The sequence below is a fragment of the Sphaeramia orbicularis genome, chromosome 9 (genome assembly GCF_902148855.1).
Source record: "Sphaeramia orbicularis chromosome 9, fSphaOr1.1, whole genome shotgun sequence".
Lineage (NCBI taxonomy): Eukaryota > Metazoa > Chordata > Actinopteri > Kurtiformes > Apogonidae > Sphaeramia > Sphaeramia orbicularis.
In genome coordinates this window covers 44,193,469-44,220,704 of record NC_043965.1, presented here as the reverse complement: position 1 = coordinate 44,220,704, position 27,236 = coordinate 44,193,469, and the positions used below count along the sequence as shown (strand labels likewise).

At 36.3% G+C, this 27,236-nt stretch overlaps 1 protein-coding gene across 2 annotated transcripts in view; it reads right to left on the bottom strand.

The window, feature by feature from the left end:
• htra4 (HtrA serine peptidase 4) overlaps nucleotides 1-24,831 on the bottom strand; it is a 59,470-nt gene extending 34,639 nt beyond the window's left edge. Inside the window, exon 1 of one of the 2 annotated variants that reach the window (XM_030142531.1) lies at nucleotides 24,715-24,831. In XM_030142531.1, the coding sequence (XP_029998391.1) occupies nucleotides 24,715-24,766 (52 nt within the window). In that variant the 5' untranslated portion in view covers nucleotides 24,767-24,831. Of the gene's footprint in view, nucleotides 1-10,345; nucleotides 10,404-24,714 lie in introns of those variants that run through there. The other variant, XM_030142530.1, reaches the window with a different exon arrangement.
• Between the last annotated feature and the right edge of the window lie 2,405 nt (nucleotides 24,832-27,236).

Here is a 27,236-nt window from a genome sequence, read left to right as displayed (position 1 = left end):
TGTCAGTAGCAGCACTTTGTTCCAGTCAGACTAATGACAACGACAATAAAGCACATTTACAAAAGGAACTAACAACTGGAATGGGATTATTAAGTACTCATATCAGTACTCGGTATCGGCAAGTACTCAAATGTAAGTACTTGTACTCGTACTCAGTCTGGAAAAAAGTGGTATCGTGCATCCCTACTTTCCAGTTTTTCCTTCTGCTCATTACTGTACATTGTTAATGTTCCAGTGAACGTCAGTACCAGTTGCTCACTGTTGAACAGCTGTGTCTGTGTTGTTCCTCCTCTGTTAATGTGATGACGTCATCATACGACAAATAAGTCGATCTGAAAAAATCTGTCGTCACTAAAGCCCTAGTATGGACACACTCAAACCCCAGAGTTTGCAGCAGATCTTAAAACCAGCCGACTTTGAGGACTTCCTGACTTTACTTGTTTGCCTCCACAAAGTGAAGTTGACAGTTTCGATCCAGCGTTGACAACATGTTACTCAAATTCAGATCACAACTTCACTCTCATCGCTATGACTACGTCTAGACATTGCCTGTAACATTTTTCCCATCATTAACTCTCAATGTCATTTCACAGCTTGCTAAGGTCTATTTCACTTAAAGGCTTTTGACAGTCACACTGTCATGGCTTAATGGTACACTTAAATGGATAGAAGTCAGACCGAGATCCTTACAGCACTGCTGAGGGGGACACCATTAATCGGCCCTGTGTTTCCATAGAGATAACTAAAAAAAATATCACCAATGCATCTCGAAAACAATTCAGAGAAGATCTTAATAGCACTTGAAGAACAAACATCATTACGAGAGTAAACTTAAACTCCTAAGACCCAGCTATGGGTTTTCTGTCCATGTTTGGGAACAGGAGTTTCACAGCTTTATACAAAAATAACGACAAAAAAACTGTCCACCACAAAGGACATTCCATAAATGTTTTTTTAAAAATGCATCTGAAAAAGCTGCTGCACAAGGATGTTTCCAATATGGGCATTTATTTAATTATAAAAAGCCAAAACTTGCACTTTTCCCCTAGAACACAGGTGTCAAACATGCAGCCCGGGGGCCAAATCTGGCCCGCCAAAGGGTCCAGTCCGGCCCCTGGGATGAATTTGTGAAATGCAAAAATTACACTAAGATATTTACAATCATTTTAGTTCAGGTTCCACATTCAGACCAATTCAATCTCAAGTGGGCAGGACCAGTCAAATACTATCATAACATATAAATAATGACAACTCCAAATGTTTCTCTTTGTAAATGTAAATATTTTCACGTATTTACACTAAAACAAAATATAAATTTGCAAAAAAATGTGAATAACCTGAACAAATATGAACAACCTGAAATGTTTTAAGAGAAGTAAGTACAATTTTAATAATATTCTGCCTGTTACTAAATATTTTTTGTATTTGTAGATCTGCTGTGATCTTTTGAAAGGATAGTTTGTAGATGTAAACCTTTTCATAATGTGAATTTACTTTTTTCACTCTAAAACAAAGAAAAGTTTGGAGTTGACATTATTTATATATTATGTTATTATTTTACTGGTCCGGCCCACTGCAGATCAAATTTAGCTGCATGTGGCCCTGAACTAAAATGAGTTTGACACCCCTGCCCTAGAATATATGTTCTGACTATGGTCTAACACAGTGGTTTCTAACCTTTTTTGCCTCGTGACCCCATTTTAACATCACAAATTTCTAGTGACCCCAGACATTCAAAACGAAGACTTTTTAAACATTTTTTTTGCTAAAATTAATTTGTTTTTGATCATATAATAGTTTGCTATACTATGTTTCAAATAAACGTTAATTTTAGATGACATTTAGTCTATATAATGTATATTATTATGGACGGAGGCAGTAAAGCCAGGTGTAGATTACTGCACAAAGTGAGAATTTGATTTTCCTTGGTCAGGATATGTACAGTCAGTCCAGCTTGGATTTCCAAGGCTGACAAATAATACTGAACAAACAAGAACTCAAACTATGAATTATGAAAGAGCTGCAGCATCTGAAACTGACCACAATGAACATTTGACAGATAAAACAGAACCACAGTGCTTCAGTTTCAGCTTCACAGTTTGTCATGTCTGTTATGGATTGGGATTGTCTCTGTCAACTCGCCATATATTTTTTATCTGTAATTTTTTTTTTTTTTTTTTTATTAATTACTAGAAATTTCAGGTGACCCCATATGAATTCCAGTCGACCCCACGTGGGGTCCCGACCCCAAGGTTGAAAAACACTGGTCTAACATATGATGTGCAATACAATGCTACAAAGAGTACAGCTTTAATGTGCAGAACAAAAGGGGACAAGGACATCAACTTTCCGAATTTTTACCTGTCAGGACAGGTGTTGAGTGTGAGCACCAAAATACAGTATTTAAGTCACTTTATTACGGATCAGATGTCCGATGATGATGATTTGTACGGGCAGTGTCGGATGTTACGTACCCAGACCAATATGTAGGCAAGAAAATTCTCAACGTGTACAAAAATGTTACGAAAATCTCTTCAGAGCATACTGTACTCTCTTTATACTGCCCCTTGTGGGAAAGGTTTAAAAAGGCTAACTTATAGAAAGCTCAAAGTTGCATATACGATTCCATGAGAATACAGTTTAAAAAAACCTCGATGGACTAGTGCAAGTGAATTATCTGGTAATGCAGGAGTTAACACTTTTCAGGCTCTTATGAGAAACTTATTGTACAAATTTATCTGTCGACTGAACGATTCTCAGAATTCCATTATTAGGCTGTTGACAAATCCCAGTCATAGTTTGGTGCGATACCAGTCGTCCTTGAGGCGACGCTGGTACAGTTGTATTTTATAATACTGGTGATGTTTTGTCTGTGGTTTTAACCTCTGTTTTTAATTTATTTTTATTTGTTGCTTGTTTGTTTTTAAATGGACAAAAAATGGCAAAATTTTTTTTAGCTTGAATTAAGGAAAAAATGTTCAATTAGGCAAAAAAAAAAAATCTTCAAATAAGTAAAAAAATTTTCAGTTGAGCCAAAAAATCTCAAATTTAGCAAAAAAAATCTTGAATTAAGCCAAAAAAAAAAAAAATCTTCAATTAAGTAAAAAAAATCATAAATTAAGCCCAAAAAACCCCCAAAATCTTCAATTAAGTAAAAAAATCTTGAATTAAGCCCCCAAAAATCTAGAATTAACAACTACATTTTTGTCTTTGTTTTAGTGCAAAAAAAATCACATTACATTATGAAAATATTTACATTTATAAACTATCCTGTAACACTAAAATGTGAATAACCTGAACAAATATGAACCTGAAATGTCTAAAGGAAATAAAGCACAATTTGAACTATTTTTCTGCCTGTTCCTCAGTGTTTAGTCTTTGTAGATCTGATCCATAATGCACATGGACAAATGAGAAGTTGAGGAATAATATTGTTAAAATTGTACTAAATTTTCTTACGTTTTTTAATTCAAATTTCAGTTTTTTTCAGTTTTTTTTTTTTTTTTGGATAGTTTATAAAGTAAGTATTTTCATAATTTAATGTTTTGTTTTTTTTTTACACTAAAACAAAGACAAAAATTTGGAGTTGTCATTATTTATATGTTATTATGTTGTTATTTTTCTGGTCTGGCCCACTGCAGATCAAATTTAGCTGAATGTGGCCCCTGAACTAAAATGAGTTTGACACCCCTGATTTAAAACATGGATTGTGTATAGTTTTTTTGGGTTTGTATGTTGTATTTATGTCGGTTTCATGTCCCTTTAAGTGACATTTGTGCCATTTTTAAGCCAAAAGTTAAAATGAATGTAGCTGAAACTGTCAAACGGTAAAATGGTACATAATGGCAAAATTATTACACTACCAACCATGGTTGACTTGATTAAATTTTTACCGATAAACAGTTTTAATGTAACAGTAAGCTTCTATAATTATTTAGTATAAAGCTTTCTCTTTTTTTAATCATTCCTCAAAAAATAGACTGTATTTAAGTAATTATTCATAATATTCTCAAATTTTCATCCTTCTACCCTGATGAAACAAAATCATTGACCTGCTTTATAGTAAATTCTGACCTTAATCTAACATAAAACAAGCAAGATTAGTTATTTAATTATTTTTTAATCACACTGATCTGACAAATTTCAACCAAATTCAGGGATTTCATCATAAAAGCTGACCTGAAAATACTCGTTCATGCATTTATTTTGACCAAGGTTGAATACTTCAGTGGTCTTTGGAGAGGACTTGGTAGAAAAACCATGAAAACCCTCAGTTTATTCAGTAATGCAGCTGGTAGAACTGCAGGCAGGGGTGTTCATTCAGGCTGTTTACTATTACAGAAAGTGTTGTTAGACTACTTCATGTTTCCACCATAATCAGGTTCAAGGTCTGGTCCTGGTCCTGCTTCCCTTCAGCTCCTTCTGCAGCTTGTTACAACTCTTTTATTGCACCTCTCCCCTGTCTCGACCCTTTCATTTCAATCTCCTCTTTAGACTCTTCACCCGCAAACAACCCTGCTTTAATAATTAATAATAATCAATAATTTAACAGTGTGGTGTCTTTCAGAAGTCCGTCCTTTCCCCTGAACGACGAGCTCGCTCAACTGTCGTCAACACACCTCGGTAAACATTTGTACAAATTGTTTTTTTCTTGCTCATTTCAATTTAATTAGTTATTTAACATTGTGATATCATGAAATTGTGTAAATATACACACCACTTTTAATTGTCGTACTATCTGTATGCATTATAAGCTTTCCACATGTATGTTCACACCGTGTCAAATACCACACAATAGGTTAGGGTTCGGGTTAGGTGAACCGAAGATCTTAGCATAAATTGACCAACGACCAAATGGCGTTGAATAACATGCGAAAGGATGAAAATGCGTACGTATAGCACGCCAAATGCCATAAGAACTGGCGTGATATACAACATGATTTCATGAGATCAGTGTCTATTTAACCCTGTAAAGCCTCAACGATTAAATCATTGACAGAAAATTCCAGTTCTTTGAAACTGTTGCCTTTATTGGTCCTTCTGAACAACCCCCAATATCATTTCTATGTATGAGTTTCAATTTTGTATCATATTTGATACATCAGGTCTCAAAGCTCAAATATTATTTTTTAACAAACAAATACATAATATAACACAAACACGTCTATAAGAAATTGGTAATTCGTTTTTAAAATTGGCGAAGTTCTGCCTCTTTCCTCATTAAATGACAGTCTTGTAGTGTCACTGGAAAGGCCTCTGGTGAATGAATTCCTCCCCCCTGGTGGATTATCTGTGTATTTCATGTATCTAATTGTATACATCCGGTTTTTAGAGGAAAAAAAAATATCACACTGACCATGTAGAGGGCTTCAAAACTCATGTATCAAATATGATACGTATGGCGTTATAGGGTTAAGAGCAATATATCGATAATTGGAGTATCGCCATATCGAGATATTATTGAGATCCATGTATTGCGTATTGTATCATGAGGTACCCTGAGATTCCCAGCCCTACTGTACATAAATCAAACCTACATAAATGGCACAGAAGAAGGTTAAGTTTTCCTCCGAAGCTTCACATTTTCAGTTTCAGCATGTATAACCGTTTTTTTTTTGTGTGTTTTTTTTTTTTACATCATCTCTATTCGATGAGTGAGCGTAAAGATAACATTCTGATTTCAGCAGAAGAGGAGGAGAAGCGTCACACTGCAGCTCAGAGCCTGGTGGATTATCTGTGTATTGCATGTATCTAATTGTATACATCAGGTTTTTCAAGAAAAAAAATATCACACTGATCATGTAGAGGGCTTCAAAACTCATGTATCAAATATGATACGTTTGGCGTTATAGGGTTAAGAGCAATATATCGATAATCACAGTATCGCCCTATCGAGATATTATCATGATCCATGTATCGCATATTGTATCGTGAGGTACTCGGAGATTCCCATCCTACTGTACATAAATCAAGCCTACATAAATGGCACAAAAGAAGGTGAGATTTTCCTCCCAAGCTTCATATTTTCAGTATTAAGATAAGGAGAATGTGCATGTATGATAGTATGATAACCGTTGTTTATTTTTTTTTAAATTTTTAAAATTTTTTTTACATCATCTCTATACGATGAATGAGCGTAAAGATAACATTCTGATTTCAGCAGAAGAGGAGGAGAAGCGTCACACTGCAGCTCAGAGCCTGGTGGATTATCTGTGTATTGCATGTATCTAATTGTATACATCAGGTTTTTCAAGAAAAAAAATATCACACTGATCCTGTAGAGGGCTTCAAAACTCATGTATCAAATATGACACGTTTGGTGTTATAGGACTGATATATTGACAGAGATGCCCCAGGAAATCGCATGAGGAAAATAAAGGTTTAATTTGTATCGATTTATTGATGAGTAAACACCGGGCTGCGTAATTGAAATAAATTACTGTGAGCAAGTTCTGACACATTACTGACCTACTTTGGAAATGTTATGGTTAATAGCATGGATTGAAAACAGGACAAGCACAAACTTCTACATAAAAGCACAATCAGTATTATCAGTACATTCCAAGGAACCCATCCTCACACCTGAATAGAAATCAAGTTTATTTTCATCAGAGATCACACATTTTCTGGCAAAAAAGGAGGAAATGGAAACCAGACTAAAAAAAGTAATAATAATAAAATAAATTTGTCTTTCTAAGCCAGACGTCAGCAAGAAATATGTTACCAGTTTCAATCTCTGCAAACCAGAGCCACATATAATCTATGTTTGTGAACTAAATATACACAGTTTGACCAAATAAGGGTCACTGACTTTAGTTTTGATTACAGCACATATCTTCTTGGTTGTTGTTCTTGGTTCAACTGGACTGGTTTAGCTCTTTTGAAAGCATTTTGTCTCTGATCCAAGAGACTGAACTGAAGAAGTTCTGTTAGAACTGAAGAAGTCTCTTGGATGAGAGACGAAACGGTTTCAAAAGAGCTAAACCAGTCCAGTTGAACCGAGAACAACTACCAAGAAGAACGATGACCTGGGCAAATGAGAACCTACAGACACATTCCCTGTGGCATTTATTTCCATCCAAAGTTGCATTAATTCTTTGCAAAGATCATTTATTACCTCCACCAAGGAGGTTATGTTTTTGTCGGCGTTGGTTTGTCTGTTTAGTCTGTGTGCAAGATAACTCAAAATGTTATGGACAGATTTGGATGAAAATGTCAGGAAATGTTGATACTGGCACAAGGAACAAATGATTAAATTTTAGTGGTAATCGGGGGTGGGGGGGTGGGAGTCCACTGATCTCCCTTGGCAGAAGTCTGCGCTCTATGAGTGCTTTTCTAGAAAAGACAGCACAGATCCCTGACCCCCAATCACCACCAAACTTTAATCATTTGTTCCTTGTGCCAGTATCAATATTTCCTGAAATTTTCATCCAAATCTGGGGCACTGATCTGCCTTGGCGGAGGTCTGTACTGTCTTTTCTAGTTGATGATGCAGAGCCGGACTACTACATAAAATCTTCTCCATCACATCCACATTTAGCTATTACTTTAACAGTCACACCTCTTGCTGACTTTTTCTGCATCTTTTCCAAACAAAACACTGGTGTCTAAACCATAAACTAAAAAGTTTTATGCAAATCTAAATCCTGAAACACCGTGAACAGTCCAAACTCTACACTGCTGAAGTGCACGGTGCTTGAAATGCAGATGTGAAATCTGTTTATTGCTAAACAATGCAGACATATCTATGGTTTTAAATAATAAACAATGGCATGATTTTAATCTGATGAATGGGCTCTGCGTTTCTGTTCTGGACACCTGCACTCGTATCACCTCAGGGCAACACAGTTCTTTCCTCCTCTCCACTAATCAAACACGTGAGTCCTATCCCGAAGCTACCGCAATCTCTGACTGATGATGTGTTTACAAAGTTGTATAAATGAACTTGTCTCTGCAGCAACAGCCTAAAATGCAAATGCCAGTGCTTGTATTGCCAAAAGCTACATTGGCAGAACACCAACTATTTTTGCTTGTGTGAGAGCGCTACCAACAAATCAACAATACACTCTCAGTTGGCAAGAGACCTTGTGGCGTACGCTATCCTCTCAGTTACACTTTAGGGCTATGCCAACATGATAAGGTGTATTACTCATCAGATGAATAGCACTTACTGTTGACATGTCATCTGTAATCTATTATTGAGTCTCAAACTGTCACTCTGCTAATATGCAAATCCTACTCCACATGGGTCAACATGTTTTGTAAAAATATTTCTAACTGATAAACACCCAAATGCCCACCAGCCACCAAAAGCATCTACTGATCTTACCAGTTTAATACTGTTGATCCATTAATCCGATCAAGAAATGTGAGGTAATTGAGGTCAAATACAGTTTGTCGTCTTTTCATGGTCGTTCAAAGGCTCTGTAGTTACCGTGGAAACACTGTCATCTTCTGCAACATTGGTTCACCAGTAAAACCCATGGAGTTGAATCAATGACAATGGCTGTAGACCAGGGGTCTCAAACATGTGGCCCAGGGGCCAAATGCGGCCCGCCAATGGTTCCAATCCGGTGAATATTTCTACAGTAGGAACAGGAAACTCCAACAGCAGTCACAGTAGGACTGTTCTATGTGTAGTCTGTACTATTTTTTTTTTTAAATGAAAGCTGCGTTAATGTGCACCTTAGGAGTTATGACTCAGTTTTGGGGAGTCGAGAAACTGTTGTAGTTTATTGTATAGCTAATCTCAGGTCTCAGACTGTGTTAGCTATGCTACATCAACAACAAATCATTGAGATCAACGTGTTGACTGCAGTCCTGTAGGCATGCAGGCTGAACTACAGACGAAACAAGACTGTTTTTAGCTTACCGGCTGACAGGCCATAAGCTATTGTCTTCATGCGGTGTCTGTCGGCATCGTCTGTCATCGTCTGTTGTCATTTTTCATCTGTAGTCATTTTGTCATTTTCAATTTCAATCATCTTCTTCTCCGAAACTACAATTCTGATTGACTTCAAACTTGGTATACAGCTTCTTTATGATGATGTCAACAAAAGTCAGTGAAATTATTTGGATCCGAATCTGATTCTGGATTTGGTGCCACTTTGAAAAATTTCCCCATTATAAGAGATAGGAAGTGGATCGATGCAATAACTCAATTTTTCAATCGTCTTCTTCTCCCAAACTACAGTTCTGATTGACTTCAAACTTGGTATACAGCTTCGTTATGATGATGTCGAAGTATCAATAATATCAAGTTGGAATTTGAATTTTTTACAGATCTGATTGGAATATAACAAAAACATGGGCTATTTCTGTAATAGAATAAAAACACATAACTGGTGATAATAAATAACATCTGGATACATTTCCCAAAGCTTTTAATTTGGCCGGTAAGCTACAGGGCCATTGGTCCAATTTTTAGAATTGCAGCTGAACCGCATGTCCTCGAAACCTCAGTATTATGATACATTTTGACAATAATTTGTTGACACAAGAGAAACAGCAATTGCATCACTCACAGCTACACAATATACACTACTATGTTGTTATTATCTATGGCTACTTTATTCATTTTACATTAAGCAACATATTATGTTATTAAGGCCTGAAAAAAATTTGGCACACACATACTGCCCTTTTGTGACTTTGAGCCCCTGCCCCTCTATAATCCTGTGCACGTCCCTGGTAACTAAGAACTGTAATGGTATTATTAAGTACTCATATCAGTACTCGGTATCTGCAAGTAAACAAATGTAAGTACTTGTACTTGTACCACTGGTGCATCCCTAAAAATAAATAGTGATAAATCACTTAAGAAAGGTTACATATAGAGAAAAAAATCATTTGGAAACTGCCACAAAAGTAGCACTTTATGGGTTAAAGAGGAATATGAAGGTTTTTAGTGAGTTCCTTTTAGCCGTAACTACACAAAAAAGGCCAGTTAAGTCAGTATTAACATTAAATGTAATATATATTGCAGAAGAATAAGTGAACAGAAAGTGCTCTGACCCCATTTCTTGCTGACAAACTTGGAACCAATATAAACAGATTAAACAAAGCATAAGTTTTAACAAAGACGAGTAAACAACCCAGGGCTTTATGAGATGATGAAATACTGAAAGTATATATTAACCAAGTTGTTTACAAGTTGTTGTTTTTTTTATATATATAATATGACCCGCCGTCTGCAGTGACAGTAGCTCGGTTAATAGAAATAGAAAAAGAAAGACAAGCAGAGTCAATAGGGAGCACAACAAGAGGTTCAAGGCCTCTCGTTCTGTTCGGCAAACACAGACAATAGATGCTCTCTCCCACACACGAACACAAACAAACATCTTACATGAAGCAGACAGAGGAGCTGCAGATGGGCTAGCGTCTCTGGCTTGCAGCGTGCTGATCCCCCCGGTTATTGAGCAGCAGACGAAGGCGATGAAATGTAATGACAGGCTTCTTGACATGCACATTATCTGGGAGGCACAGGGCCACGCTGGCCTCATTTCCCCTTCGCTGCACAGGGTTAGACAGGTTTAAGGTCTGAGATTTGTCCTCCAGGCTCATAGGGTGGAGGAGGATGGGTGAAACAACAATGAAAAAAGACAAGTTAAAAATTCACGATGAGGTTTTTTTATTATTTTTTTTTCTAATCAAAATAATATATCTGCATCTGGTTACAAATTCTAATACATGGAGAGAATTCAAATGGAAAATAATTACTAGATATTTCAGAACACCAGAAATAGTTCCAGTTCATGCTGGAGGAACTGAGGAGCACATACAGGGTGGGGAAGCAAAATTTACAATGAACATTAGTTGTTTTTTTTCTCAGCAGGCACTACGTCAATTGTTTTGAAACCAAACATATATTGATGTCCTAATCATACCTAACACTATTATCCATACCTTTTCACAAACTTTTGCCCATATGAGTAATCAGGAAAGCAAACGTCAAAGAGTGTGTGATTTGCTGAATGCACTCGTCACACCAAAGGAGATTTCAAAAATAGTTGAGTGTCCATAAAGAGTGTTTATAATGGAAAGAAGAGAATGACTATGACATAATCATGTTTATGACCGCCTTCTAGCCCAGATCTAAACCCTCTGGATTCTGCTATTTGGGGCGTTTTAGAACATGCTCCCAATAGAACATCACACAGCAATGTCGACTTTCTTAAAGATACTATTAAAGAAGAATGGGAGAAGTTGTCACCCGAATATTTGAGGAACACTTGCGCAAGTTTCAGGAAGCGTGTGAAGGCAGTTATTGAGAAAGAAGGAGGACACATAGAATAAAAACATTTTCTATGATGTAAATTTTCTTGTGGCAAATAAATTCTCATGACTTTCAATAAACTAATTGGTCATACACTGTCTTTCAATCCCTGCCTCAAAATATTGTAAATTTTGCTTCCCCACCCTGTATAGCAGATCACACAAGGGATGTCAACAATTAAACGACTATCAATTAATTGTCGGTAAGAATTTGCTTGATTAAATTATTAATTGTCGGTTAATTGCTCTTTTCCACAGTGGGATTTGTGGTGTTGACAGTAGGGGGTGTCGCTGCCCAAACAAGGCTTCACCGCTGAGGTTGAATACTGGGGGGGTCACCCTATCCCACAGGTGTCAAACATGTGGCCCAGGGGCCAAATCCGGCCCACCAAAGGGGATGAATTTGTGAAATTTGTGCAAAAATTACAGCGAAGATATTAACAATCCTTTTGGTTCAGGTTCCACATTCAGACCAATTCAATCTCCAGTGGGCAGCACCAGTAAAATACGATCATAATAACATATAAATAATGACAACTCCAAATGTTTCTCTTTGTAAATGTAAATATTTTCATGTATTTACACTAAAACAAAGTATAATTTCGCAAAAAATGTGAATAACCTGAACAAATATGAACAACCTGAAATGTCTTAAGAGAAATAAGTACAATTTTAACAATATTCTGTCTGTTATTAAATGTTTTGTGTGTTTGTAGATCCACTGTGATCTGTCAGTTCTAATGTACATGTGTAAATGATAAACTGAGGCAGATTATTGTTAAAATTACACTTATTTTTTTCAGTTTGTTCATGATATTCACATTGTTTGAAAGGACAGTTTGTAGATGTAAACCTTTTCATAATGTAAATTTACTTTTTTCGCTCGTAAACATACAGGAAAGTTTGGAGTTGACATTATTTATATATTATTATTATTTTACTAGTTTGGCCCACTGCAGATCAAATTTAGCTGAATGTGGCCCCTGAACTAAAACGAGTTTGACACCCCTGCCCTATCCACACCTATCCACACCTGTCTACATCTGTCCACATCTTTGTTTCTCCTGTAAAATTTGGCAAAAGTTACATCGCAGGTTTTATCAGGAAGCCGACAAAATGTCATTGCCTGTTCTGTATCCGATGGTTCAATAAATCAATCATTAAGAAATATGACATGCTTTTTTCATGAAGTATATAAACAATAATTAACTTTTATTCTTATAGACCCTATCCAAAGAGAAATTCAGGTTCTCAGAAAAGTTGCTGCTTATCAATTAATCGATCCATAAGGTCAACCAACTAATGATTAATGGATTAATCGATAATTTGCATCCCTAATTCCCATCCACATATTTTGGCTTTATACTAATTTAAGTGTGTTTTAGAGGGAGGTTTTTCAAATGAACTTCACAATTCGGGAGAGTACTCATAATTTGAGAGGTTTTGGAGATTTCGTATTACCCAAATTTTGAACCACTCGTAAACACTTTTGCGTGTCTGTATGTGGAGTGAAACTTTGGAACAGTCTGGCCATCCAACACAAGCAATGCCAAAATATCCACCGATTTAAACTGTTATACAAAAATATGGTCTGGTCCCAGTATAAAGATGGAGGGTCTTAAAACTGATGTTCCATAAATACTCTGTCTTAAATGTTAATGTGTGCTTGTTGTTCCTCATCTAGTTGGTCTGTGTTGTCCTTTACCATCTGCTGTTGTTCTTACCATCGCTGGTATGTGCTGCTCTTTACCATTAGTGCTGTTGAAGTTTTTTTTTGTTTTTTTTTTCTTACCATTGTTGGTCTGTAATTATTGCTGTTCTTTACCACTTGTGGTATTGTAGTTTTTTGTCTTTACCATTGTTGGTATGTAATTATTATCATGTAAACTGACGGTTAACTGTTACCTGTGGTAACACCACCAGGAATGTATTTTGTTTCTATTTTTCTTACACACATTTTGGTTATGCACTGTAAATACTGTCACATGAGTTAATTCTAATTTGGTATAGGCCTATTTTGTTCCATTTTGTTCATTGTTCTGGCTTGAAGTCGAAGGACAGGAGTGAATATTTAAAACATTATTATGTTCAGTTATTTGATGATGAGAATGGAGGTGGGATTAAATAAATTTTTCTTCTTCCCACTCCTTTTCGAGTATAAATGAATGATTTTTTTGGGGGGGGGGATTTTGAATATGCTTGTATACTATAAATGCTCAAAATAAACAAACAAATGAATGAATGAATGAATGAATGAACATCCCACAAACCTTCACAGTGGCAGTATTGGGAGTAATACCCGAAGGTCTGGATAGAAAGGCAGATAAATACCTCATGAATATATAATTCACCGCTGCCTTAAAGTCTATAACCATCAGCTGGATGAAACCAGAACCTCCCTAATACAATACATAGATTAAAAAAGTTTGGGATATTTACCAAATGGAGCAGATCACATTCTTACTAAGGCTTCAGAAAACCACCTTTACTAAAAGATGGGCACCAATGTTACCTTTGTTGCTGCAATAATATTTATTGGTGATGCAAAACTCCATGTTGTTTATCAAGGTGTTGTCATCCTGACTCTGACTAAGATTTATACAAACAGCCTTATTTTTGGAAGTGGACATTATTTGTTTGCTGGGATTGTTGTTGTTTTCTTTAATTTCCATCCTATGTTGCCTGTAGAGGTTTTCGGGAATACACATACAGCTGTGAAAAAGGAAAAGAACTGTATTTAAATGTATACATAGTATTGTACTAAAAAAAAAAGAAGAATATGTAATAAAAACTAAGTAAAAAAAAATAAAAAGTACAAAATCCGTGTTAGTCCGGATAATCCCGAGAAAATGCTATAAGCAGTTTAGCAGAAAGTCACTGCTGTCAGAACTGTTTATATTGAAGTGGATTATCCACAGGCAGCAACGATTCTAAAAGAGAATTTTAACTGTTATCATTTAATTCCTGGACAAATCTATTGTTAGTGCATGATGGCTGGTTTGTGCTTTGATTTGGTTTAGACGGAGGATATTTTTTAATACGCCGATGTAAACTGAAACACTAATATTGTTTTGGTGTGGTTACAAAGGACACAGATTCTTAACAAAAATATGCATAAGGAGTGCTAAAACGTAGAAAATATATCAGATTAATGCACATTAATGTGTTAAAGTGCCAAAAAAACAAAAACATATATAGTTCCAAACTCATATTCAGAGATGTTGTATATTTTAATGATTTTGAATATTTTGTGGGAGACAATGTTTCAAGTCAACACATTTTTAGAGGACAGTTTTTTTTAATAATTTGTTATTGTTATGTGTTATATTTTGTTAAATGTCTAAAGGGGCTAAATCATGATCAAGTGGCTGAAAAGTGAAACTAATGCTAAGTATTAAAATCTGCAATAAAACAAATGTCCACTGGGGGGCAGCTTCAAAAACGAGTCAATCCCCATAGACCTCCATAATAAAATAACCAACTCAACAAAACTTGTTCCATTGGTAGATTTTTTTTTTTTTGCTTGAATTAAGCAAAAAAAAAAAAAAAATAAAAATCTTGAATTAAGCAAAAAAAAAAAAAAAAAAATCTGCCAATGGAACAAGTGAAAATTGGTAAGATGGTAAGACTGGTAAGATTGGTAAGATTTCTTGAAATAAGATTTTCTAGATCTATTGTCTAAAAATCAGTTCTTATATCTCACTGAAAAGTTACTCTTTAGGTCAGGCATGTCCAAAGTCCGGCCCGGGGGCCAATCACGGCCCGCGGTCAGATTTATACGGCCCACAGCTTCGGTTTTATAATGTATTATTTATGGCCCGCTTGGACTGTTGAACAGGGTACATGAATCATAAAAGGTTCAAAATGCAGTTTCTCCTTTCACCTTATGGTGGCAGCACCACTCTAACTCTATCTGGCTCTGTGACCTCGCCGTGAACCATTTTCGCTAATTTCTAACCATGGCTCCTGTAAATAAAAAAAAAAAAAAAAGGAAAGTTGACAGTGAGGGCCGCCGCTTCCAGGAGAGATGGGAATTACAATTTTTTTTCACTGAAAATCGAGGTGATTGTGTTTGCCTAATTTGTCGAGAGACTGTTGCCTTGTTTAAGGAATTCAATGTAAAGACACACTAGCAGACAAAACATGCTAAGGCATACGACAAGCTACAAGGGAGTGAGCGTTCCGAAAAAGTGACGCAAATTCAAGCTGCTTTAAACTCACAACAGTGACTCTTCATGTGAACCTGGGAGTTCAGTGAATTCACCACCAAGGCAGGCTACCAAGTTGCCAGGTTAGTTGCCTCTAACTGCTGGTGTTATGTACTTGTAGATGTGACACAAATATTACTTTCTGAATGATTTTGTGAAAGACAAGAGTAAGAGTCATATGTTTTCATCTTAAACGTTCACAGACTTTACATTACTGAGTAATATATGAGTAATGATTACTCATATAAGTCACGTTTAAAATGAATGTGGGGTTAAGATTTTTATCAACTTCTTGGAAGTTTAAGATACTCCATACAGTTTGTTCTATGTTATCTGACTCCAGATGTGAAAGGAAGGCAGAATTGTTTTGTTTTGGTTTGGTTTTTTTTAATTTGTTCACACCTGAGTGGCTTAGATTTGGTTACATTGCCATTTAAAAAAATTATATTGTGACAATGAAAATAAAATTATTGTAAAACAGCACATTTATATGTAATTTTTACTGTTTAAAAAACGTCCGAAGGGACCACTGGCCCCTGGCAATCTCCACATTATCAGATCTGGCCCTCTTTAAAAAAAGTTTGGACACCCCTGCTTTAGGTGATTATGTCTTCTTTTAAGTGTGATGAGATATTTTGAGTAGAAATGAGAAAAATACACTTGGTAAGATTTGGATTTTGCAGTGTGACTAGAGCTTTGTGAAATTTCCGGATTTGTCCGAAAGTCACAGTGTTTCGAAACTGTGCAGGATCTGAAAAACGGTTCAATTTACAGGGTTAAAAGTTAACTCAGTTTAATTTGTATTTTATTTTAACTATTTTTACTGGGTTTTCCATTACTTATGTACATTTCTTTGCAGCATACATTAGCAATAGACATATATAAAGTATAGAACTGTATAGAAGCGCTGCAATATTTTAATTATAACACTCAAGATTTTCATTCCCTTCCCGTGCCCACCCCATCACATCCCAGCCCTCAATTCAGGCCTCAAATGCAAATCTTCCATGTGTGGTTGTACAGTGCATGTGGTCAGCTTAACCATGAGAGATGCCAAATAAGAACATACATGTCTTGAGATAATATTTCACGTTACTTTCAAAGTTTAGGTGCTGACATAATTGAAACCATAGATAAGAGAAACAAGGGAGAACAAAGAAAAGAGAAAAAAAAAAAAGAAAAAGCTGGGGGTTGCCTCTACTCTGTTATTAATCGTCTCTGTTCAGCATCACCTGTAAACTGTCATAGTAATCAGAAAAGGGGTTCTGAGTCTTGCTAAAATTGTGCAGGGTGCCTTTCAGGGTGTATCTTATTTTTTTTCATGTTTTAGAAAGTCTTTATTTTGTATTTTGTGTTGTATTTTACCCATTCTAACATACATACATAACTTAGCATTAGCACATAGCACACATTAGGAGCAATCAGTACCATAGTCTGCTGTATAGTGACAAAAAGTTAAGTTTAATCACTTTACTATCTCTGTAGCAAAGCTCAGTCTCTGAATTTTTCCTATCCTAAAACACACATTAGGAGAAATGAGCTGCCACTGAAGGGGGACCAACTCCAGATCTTCATCAGTACTGTGGTAAAAGGAACTGACATGAGACCTAACCCATATGCACCTGATTTTAATACTGGCAGAAACCTGTACGGCATGCAGAGAACTGGCAAATTTAACCCTTTCATGCATAGTGGTCACTCCAGTGGACAGTTATTCTACAGCTGTTCTATTGTTTATTCATGGGTTTTGTTGTTTTAGTTCCATATCAGGACTCTTATGCATCATCCAAAACACTACAATTCATACAATTACTGTGACTTTGCTGTTCTTGATAAACCTGATCCACAGTAACATGTTTTAGTGTAAATCACTTGCTAATTGTTATTAGACTGTAATTAACAAACTTTTGTTTGTTTGTTTGTTTGTTTGTATATCCTCCTGAGACCCAGCAATGCATTTTGTCCTCTGTAGGGGACAAACGTTGGACAGTTTTACTTTAAAAATGCTGTCCATTACAAAGGTCATTCCATTAAATAAATCAATCAATCAATAAAAATAGTTTTAAAAATGTATCTGAAAAAACAGCTGCATTATGCAGTTTCCAATCAAGACAATTTTTTAATGTAAAAAAGCTAAAACTGTCCATTTCCTGGGTCTCAGGAGTATATTATCTCCATGAAGTGAGTAATAACTAATATTAGAGTATGATAAAATGTGAGAAAACAGTAGCAATTTAGCAATTAGTGGCATTAAAAATGCTTTTATTTCATAGTTTTCACACAGTATAACACTTTCTGATGATGATTTTAAAATAATAATAATAATAATAATAATAATAATAATAATAATAATAATAATAATAATAATAATAATAATTCTTTGCTTCAAAACTTAAATGCATGGTGTCCAGCTGAATGGACATTTTTGTTACTCCATGAAAATATGTTCATAAAAAAAAAAAAAAAAAAAAAAAAAAATCAATTGCATTGTTTTTTTCATGTCTAAAGAGGAACAAAAACACTCAAGAAAAAAAATATTGACTAAGGTTCTCATAATTTGTGCATGAAAGGGTTAAAAAACAAAGGTCTGACCCAACTGGGAATCAAACACACAACCTTCTAGCTGTGAAATAAACGGTAACCACCACACCACCATCCCACCACAGAGACAACCCCCGAAGGCAGAACCAAAAGAAAATCCTGTTTTGTCCACACTGTTATCCACTTGTTGACCAAAGACATCTGCAAATTTGGGTCAGATCAAACTGTAAAGTCTGAACAGCTGCACCAATGAAATGAGGTAAGCTCCTTCTGCAAAATAAATAAAATTCAGATTAAGGTCAGGTTTTAGATTTTTTAAGAACTCACACAGACCCTATTCTGACTCCCTTTCACCTTTCATTTCACGGTTTTCTGTTTTTTTTTTTTTTTTTTTTTGTCGTATTGTCAGATGAGTGCTACTAAGGCAGTTTGAGTCTTCAGAACTACTGCTTACTCATACTCACATGTGACAACTCAGGTGAACACGGTTGTCCTTCTACACTTATGGTTTTTTACACGAAGCCTTCACCTACTTTGTACTGAGGATCTGTCTGTAGTCCTGCCTGTCATCACCTCAGAAAAAAAACAAACAAAACAGAAGAGTGTCATTCTGAGGCCCAATCCCAGCTCACCCCTTGGCCCTCCCCCTTACATTTTTTTTTATTTTTTATTTTTTAAATTTTTTTAAATAACTTTAATTGAATTGAAGGAGATTTTACAAAGTATTAGAAAACACAAAAAACATACTCATCTAAACTTAATTGCTGTATACATATTTCCCCACCCCTGTATATGCAATTTTGCCCAAGCCCAATATCCTGACCAAGGAAAATAATAATAATAATAATAATAATAATAATAATAATAATAATAATAATAATAATAATAATAATGGATTAGATTTATATATTGCTTTTTTTGGTCACTCAAAGCACTTTACATTATTGACCCATTATTCATTCACTCTCACATTCTCCCTCTGGTGGTGGTAAACTACATCTGTATCCACAGTTGTCCTGGGGCAGACTGACAGAAGCGTGGCTGCCAATTTCCACCTACGGCCCCCTCTGACCACCACCAAACAGTCATATGCATTCATACACCAGTGTGAGTAGCACTGGAGGCAAGGAGGGTGAAGTGTCTTGCCCAAGGACACAACGGACTGACTAGGACAGAGCGGGATACGAACCGCCAACCCTTCGGTTACTGGACGACCCACTCTACCATCTGATCTGTAGATCGGATCGGGACACCCCTACTTTCAAAATTTAGGTGCTGACATAATTGAAACCATAGATAAGAAGAACAATGGAGGAAAAAGAAAATAAAAGAGGGAAAAAAGGAGGTACTCTGTTATTAATCGTCTCTGTTCAGCATCACCTGTAAACTGTCATAGTATTCAAAAAAGGGGTTCCGAGTCTTGCTAAAATTGTGTAGGATGCCTTTGAGGGTGTATCTTATTTTTTTCATGTTTTAGAAAGTCTTTCTTTTGTATTTTGTGTTGCATTTTATCTATCCAAACATACACACATACACACAATAATAATAATGGATTCGATTTATATGGTGCTTTTTTGGTCACTCAAAGCACTTTACATTATTGACCCATTATTCATTCACTCTCACATTCTCCCTCTGGTGGTGGTAAACTACAGTCTACTCTCGTTAAACCGCCCGCCGTTATACCGCCATTTTCGCTCACCGCCGACCAAAACCATTGCACAAAAATCCCCAATGTATTATTCCATTAGCTACCGCCATTTCCGCCTATCGCCATCCGCCAGCCCAGTTCCATGCACAAACAACACTTATACCATTGATTTCCCGACCGTTATACCGCCAGCGTGATTGCCATCGAGTTCACATAAATTTTAACAATGCACTGAAACAAACGCGCCAGACGCTGATCGCGACAAGCTACGAGTAGGTCTACGGAACGGCCACCGTTCATTTATCGCAGAACACTCAGTAGGTCAGGATGTCGGGAAGAGGACGTGGGATTAAGCCAAAGCCTCAAGATGATGGGGTGTCATTTCCCGACACGGTATAATAATGCTTAAAATGTTTCCCCACTTTAAATGATCCCTTACAACATAACAGAATCAAGATTTATTTAGAAACGCAATTAGAACGGGTTAACGGAGGCAGCATAGACATCATATAGTAAAGACATGCACGTTGTAACGCCATTTTTGCTATGCCGCCAATTTGGCCGTGAACGGAAGTTGGCGGTATGAGAGTAGACTGTACGTCTGTATCCACAGTTGCCCTGGGGCAGACTGACAGAAGCGTGGCTGCCAATTTCCACCTACGGCCCCTGTGACCACCACCAAACAGTCATATGCATTCACACACCAGTGTGAGTAGCACTGGAGGCAAGGAGGGTGAAGTGTCTTGCCATTTTAGCAAAAAAAAAAAAAAAGTCTCTGTTTTGAATGTCTGGGGTCGCCAGAAATCAGCAATGTTAAAATGGGGTCATGAACCAAAAAAGTAGGGAAGCACGATACCGATATGAGTATCAGCATCGGCTCCGATACTCAGTGTATGTACTCGTAAAGATATCCGATACAACTGCACCGATACCACTTACGGCCGTTTGACTTTCACAGTTCAGTGCAGCAGGTACGAGGAGGAGGAATAATGTGTGGGGAGTGTGAAGAGTGTGGAGATTTTTCAAAATAAATGACGGTGATAAAATAAAACGCTGCAATATTAGTATCACATTAGTGTTGCCTCTGTCATCTCCATGTTTGTTATTACTGACTTTCTTCTTCTTCTTCTCAAAAAACTTTACTCTTCTTCGTGGTATTTGTCCAGTATGGTTAATTCAGAGCGGCGCCCCCTGGTGGATTAATTGAGAAACGCTCATTCCAACACATTAAATGTCAGTAGCAGTACTTTGTTCCAGTCAGACTAATGACAACAACAATAAAGCACATTTACAAAAGGAACTAACAACTGGAATGGGATTATTAAGTACTCGTATCGGTACTCGGTATTGGGAAGTACTCAAATGTAAGTATTTGTACTTGGTCTGGAAAAAAGTGGTATCGGTGCATCCCAACAAAAAAGGTTGGAAACCACTGACTTACGGGTTAAAAAACGGCCTGGAACGCAGCATTAGTCTTTCCTACTTTATCTGCAGGTGCTGTAAACTTTTAGAGTTCTTTTAACTAAAGACTACTGCTGCTTGACTAGTGACCAGACCCCATATAAAAATATCTCCAAAAGGGGATTTTCCATTTCCATTTTCCTCATCCTTTTATATATTTTATGACCCCTCCCGCAGATTGTATGACTACCTGTCTGTCTACGAAAGCAGCAGGAGAGTGAGTGCATTTTTCTACTTTGTGGGTGGCTATCAAAAGAAACTGCAGCCCCATTATGAAAACAGATAGGACAGGGAGAGAAAATGAAAAGGATGAATTTGCACAGGAGTATGGCTGGGCGTACCCTCAGGAGAATTTAGGAATAATCGCTGGAGATTTGTATCTGCAGGTTTTCTTGTTTCTCTTCTGAGCATGAATATGCAGATTACTGGAGGCTCATACATCAAGCTCTCTATGAAAATGCACATATTTCACATGTATATCTTTTTTTTTTTTATCCAACGTAACAGTCTACACAGTCCAGACTGCCTCATTATCTCCTCGAGGTTGAATCGAAGTTCACAGCTAATGACGAGTCTTCAGCAGTGTTTTATTTAGTCCCATTAAAGGTATCTGATCATATTTTCAACCTTTCTGTGTCCAGGGGATGGTTAAAAAGCACAATAGTTCTACATCATTCGGTTAATCCTGTTTGCTCACAGCAGCGTGGCTATGGAACTGCTTAAGGTAACGTCACCAGCAAATGTGAATCTGAGAGATTTTCTCCTCTTACCCCCTGGCAAATCAAGTCACCACTAGTCTGTTGCTTACATGAAATATTACTCTCTATGCACAGTATGTACTTTAATGTGCTGTCTGAAGTCTGCACACAAAAATGTCAGGACAAAGAAGTGATAATACGGATTGCAATGTGAAAATAATAAGCTATCATTGTGAAAATACAGTGCAAATACAAGCGAAAGTACATATGATGATAAAAACTAAATGCCTTTCATATGCAGAAACGCTGCCGTCATGTTAACATACTATATATTTCATCAAGTGATCATTATTTTAACATGTACAGCGCATAGCATTTTAATGCCTCAGCTGGTTGTAAGAAATCCCAGAAGAAATATGCCTGTAGTTTATTCAAATGTATGCAGAGTACTGTCGATTTTATGCATAAAATATTACAGTAATCTGCAAAGTAACTACACCCGTTTGATAAACGCGCAGATATTTAAGTTTTAATACAATGAAGTGGAAATGTAATGCATGCACATGATCATAACAGCGCAAAAGAGACTAAGAGCCATTTTTAAATTTGTATTTATTCTATTTTTAATGACAAAGTGAGTGTAAAAAGGGATACAAGAAAGCTGGATACTGCCCAGTGTTCTTACATTATAAATGCCAATAAGAAGTTTTCTTATCTAATTATTATTATTATCATTATTATTATTATTATTATTATTATTACTAGCCCATTAATTAAATGACAAAAGCCTATTAGTGGTCAGGTAAGACTAAATTCATCCAGACTAAATCAAGTTGTCTGATCAGTTGTTTTCTTATTTATATTTTCATTAACCCTTTCATGCATGAATTATGAGAACCTTAGTCAAGATTTTGTTTCCTGAGTGTTGTTATTCCTCTTTAGGCATGAAAAAAAAAAATGCGATTGAAAATTTTCTTATGAACCTATTTTTTTTTTTCTGCGTTCCACTCAGCTGGACACCATGCGTTTAATTTTTGAAGCAAAGAAATATATATTTACTGATATCCTGTGTGAAAACTATAAAATAAAAACATTTTTAATACTGCTAATATGATGTTTTCTCACATTTTAACATCCACTAATACTAGTCAGTACTCACTTCATGGAGATGTCATACGCAAAAAAAAAAACAAAAAACCTTTTTGTTTAAAAAAAACCCAAACAAACAAACAAACTGTTAATTGCAGTCTAATAACAATAACAAGCAACCGATTTACACAGAAACATGTTACTGCAGATCAGGTTTATCAAGAACAGCAAAGTTACAGTAATGGTATGCATTGCAGTATATTATGGGATGGTACATGAGTGTGCACTGTTTTGGCTGATATGGAACTAAAACAACAAAACCCATGAATATACAAGAGAACAGCTGCAGAATAGCTGTCCACTTTATTATTATTATTTTTTTTAACCCTTTCATGCATAGTGGTCACTACACTGGACAGCTGTTCAAAAGTATTCTCTTGTATATTCATGGATTTTGTTGTTTTAGTTCCATATCAGCCAACACAGTGGACGCTCATGCATTATTCCAAACACTGACATTCAGACCATTACTGTAACTTTGCTGTTCTTGATAAACCTGATCTGCAGTGACATGTTTCAGTGTAAAAAAACTGCTAATTGTTATTAGACGGTAATTAACATTTTTTTTTTTTTTTTTTTTAAGAAAAAGTTATTTTTTTGCATATTATCTCCATGAAGCGAGGAATAACTAGTATTAGAGTATGTTCAAATGTGACAAAACATCAGATTAGCAGCATTAAAAATTATTTTGATAGTTTTCACACAGTATATCAGTAAATATATGTTTCTTTGCGTCTAAAATTAAACGCAGGATATACAGCTGAGTGGACAGTTTTCTAACTCTAAGAAAAGTAGGTTTATAAAAAAAATTAAATTGTATTGTTGTTTTTCATGCCTAAAGGAGAATAAAAACGCACTGTAAAAAAAATCCTGTTGTTTTTATGGAAAAAAAACTGGCAGCTGTGGTTTCCAGAACAATACTGTAAAAAACACATCCAACTGTAAACATATTTACGGAGTAACATGTAGATTTAACATTTTAAACATGTAGATTTAACCCTGGATTTAACTGGTAAATGGACTGCACTTATTTAGCACATTTTCTCCACCTTCATGGTGTCCAAAGCACTTTCCAAAGCCACCAGGTCCAACTGGGAACAGTTTAGGGTTCAGTGTCTTCCATGGACACTTGGACATATGGACAGTCGGAGCCAGGATTGGAACCACCAACCCTTTGGTTATTGGACGAGCTGCTCTACCAACTCTACCAACCCATTAATTTACAAATTTAAAATGTTACATTGTTAAATGTTTACTTTTTTAAATAACTTTTTTATATATATAAAAAAGCAAATATGCCGTTATTTCAACATTATGGTCTTGCAGTTTAAACAGCACCACATTGTTTTTCAATTTACAGTTTTATTTTCTAAAAACAATAGAAATACATCACTTCTACATACAAATCTGGTTTTGTTCACATACTCTTCCTGTAAAAACTACAGCTATATTTGATTCAATCATTAACACAAAAATCTTTTCATATAAAAAACTTTGCATTGTATTGTCACTTACAGTTTTTTATGTTGCAATTTTACAACGTTTTGGTGCTAATTCTACAGTCATTTTTTACAGTGTACTCAGGAAAAAAATCTTGATTAAGGTGCTTATAATTCATGCATGAAAGGGTTAAATAAATAAATAAATAAATAAAAAAAACCAGCTGTCCACTGCAGTGCCCACTCTGTGACAGGCTTCAGTTCACATCCATCTCTTGGAATGACCACCTTACCAGAGTCACAGGCCCCCCTCTGGATGAGGATGACCGGGGGGGTCCCCTCCATCTCGGCCCTCCGGTTCTCGGCAGTCAGGCGGCAGATGCTCGGGTACGTCCTTCCGTCACTGCCGCACACCGGCCCGTGGGACGCGCACACGCACGCGCTGCGGCCTCTTCCCTCGCACCGCAGCCCCTCTCCGCAGGACGGACCCCCACCGGACCCACCGGACCCCCCGCAGTCCTCCCCCTCCCCGGCCGCGCACACCACGCAGCAGCCGCAGCCGTCCTTCACCAGGCCGTAGAAGCATCCCTGGGGGGGCAGGGGGCACTGGGCAGACCCGCACACCTGTGGACAGGGGGGTCTTCTCAGCAGCCCCGCGTGAACGGAGGAAGGAAGAAGAAGAAGAAGAAGGACAGGTCCTGCAGACTTCATCCTAGACTATAGAAGAGCAGGTCCTCCTCTGACTGTTCTGCAGGTGTGTGTGCGCTGCGCATGTGCACTGCCTTATACACTCCACCTCCAGGTACAGGTAACCCCACCCATTTCCGCTCCACACTGACTGTTCCTCTGCTGCAGGGGTGTCAAACATGCGGTCCGGGGGCCAAATGCGGCCCGCCAAAGGTTCCGATCCGGCCCCTGGGATGTTTTTGCAAAGTCCAAAATTCCACAGTCTTGAATTGAATTAAGCAAAAAAAAAAAAAAAAAAAGATTAGCTTGAAATAAGGGAAAAAATGTTGAATTAAGCAAAAAAAAAAAAAAATCTTGAATTAAGCAAAAAATAAAAATCTTGAATTAAGCAAAAAAAAAAAAAAAAAAAAAATCTTTAATTAAGCAAAAAAAAAAATCTTAAATTTTGCAAAAAAAATCTTGAATTAAGCAAAAAATCTTGAATTGAGAACTTCACATTTTTTTCTTCGCTTTAGTGCAAAAAATAACATTAAATTATGAAAATATTTACATTTACAAACTATCCTGTAACAATAAAATGTGAATAACCTGAACAAATATGAACAACCTGAAATGTCTAAAGAAAATTAAGCACAATTTTAAAAAGAAAGCACTCAGAGAACGCAGACCTCCGCCAAGACAGATCTGCCCCCCCCCCCCCCCCATTGAAAATCCACCCATAACTTTTTGAGTTATCTTGCTAACAAACAAACAAACAAACATGCACACAAATACACAAAGAAAAAAAAATATTTAAGGGGTACATTTATTTTTCAGATACTTCTTTTTAAATAAATCACAATCTCTTTTTTTTTTCTAATAGGGGATAATTTTTTGGGCTGTTTCACATCTAGGCCACCATACATTTACCATAAATATGCAAAAGACACAATACACAGTGATAAAAAAAAATAAATTGAAAAATAATAAAAACATACACTCTAATACTCCACTTATTATCATATTTCTGCAGTTATTACATTCAAGTGAACACACTCCTCTGTGAGAGCCACACAGCCAACAGTTATGGGATATTATCCAGAACCATTCCCACATGGTTTGCGACATCTGTGACATGGTGACATCTGAGGAAATGTGACATTTTGAGCAAGTGTTCACTCGCAGAGATGGACACAAAGTTTGTTTGTAAGTCAAGAGAATTCACCATGTTTTACAATAGAGCAGGGGGGTCAAACTCATTTTCGTTCAGGGGCCACATTAAGCCAAATTTGATCTGAAGTGGGCCAGACCAGTGAAATAATAACATAATATAGAAATAATGTCAACTCCAAACTTTCTTCAATGTTTTAGAGCAAAAAAAGTAAAATTATGTCATGAAAATATTTACATCTACCAACTATCCTTTAAAACACAGGTGTCAAACATACAGCCTGGGGGCCAAATCCGGCCCGGCAAAGGGTCCAATCTGGCCCGTATGATAAATTAGTGAAATGCAAAAATTACACTGAAGATATTAACAATCAGTGGTGTAAAAATCATTTTATTCAGGTTCCACATACAGAACAATTACATCTCAGTTGGGTCAGCCCAGTAAAATATTACACCGGGTTACAAAAAAATGTTTTTTGCAAGTTGTCTAGGTTTTTTCAACTGAATTAGGACCATTTTGCACCGCTAAATCAAAAAATGACGTCTGTTTTTCTCAATCAGGTCAGGTTTTTTTTGCTAATTTGATTTTGAAAAATTTGATCTTCTCACAAAATTGATTACATTTTTGTGACTTTATCAGTTGATTTTTTATATCGTTCTCACCCAAAATAGGTTTTAAGAGAAAAAAAAAAATCATTTTCTAACAGGATGTATTTATTATTTATTATGTATTCACCGCAGATGTAGCAGAATACGTCAGGCTTATTTTTGCAAGATCTTCTAGTCGAAGCCATTTCATTCACCTGTAATATTAAAAAAACATTAATCACAAATTGGCAAAAGTAAAATCTTCAGAACTCGTTTATTTCAAGAAATATGAAAGAATTTTGTATCATATGATGTGAGAATGCCCATAAATGTAAGCAAAAATGTTAAAAAGCCAATATGTAGCATAGTTCAGAAAGTTGACCTGATTGAG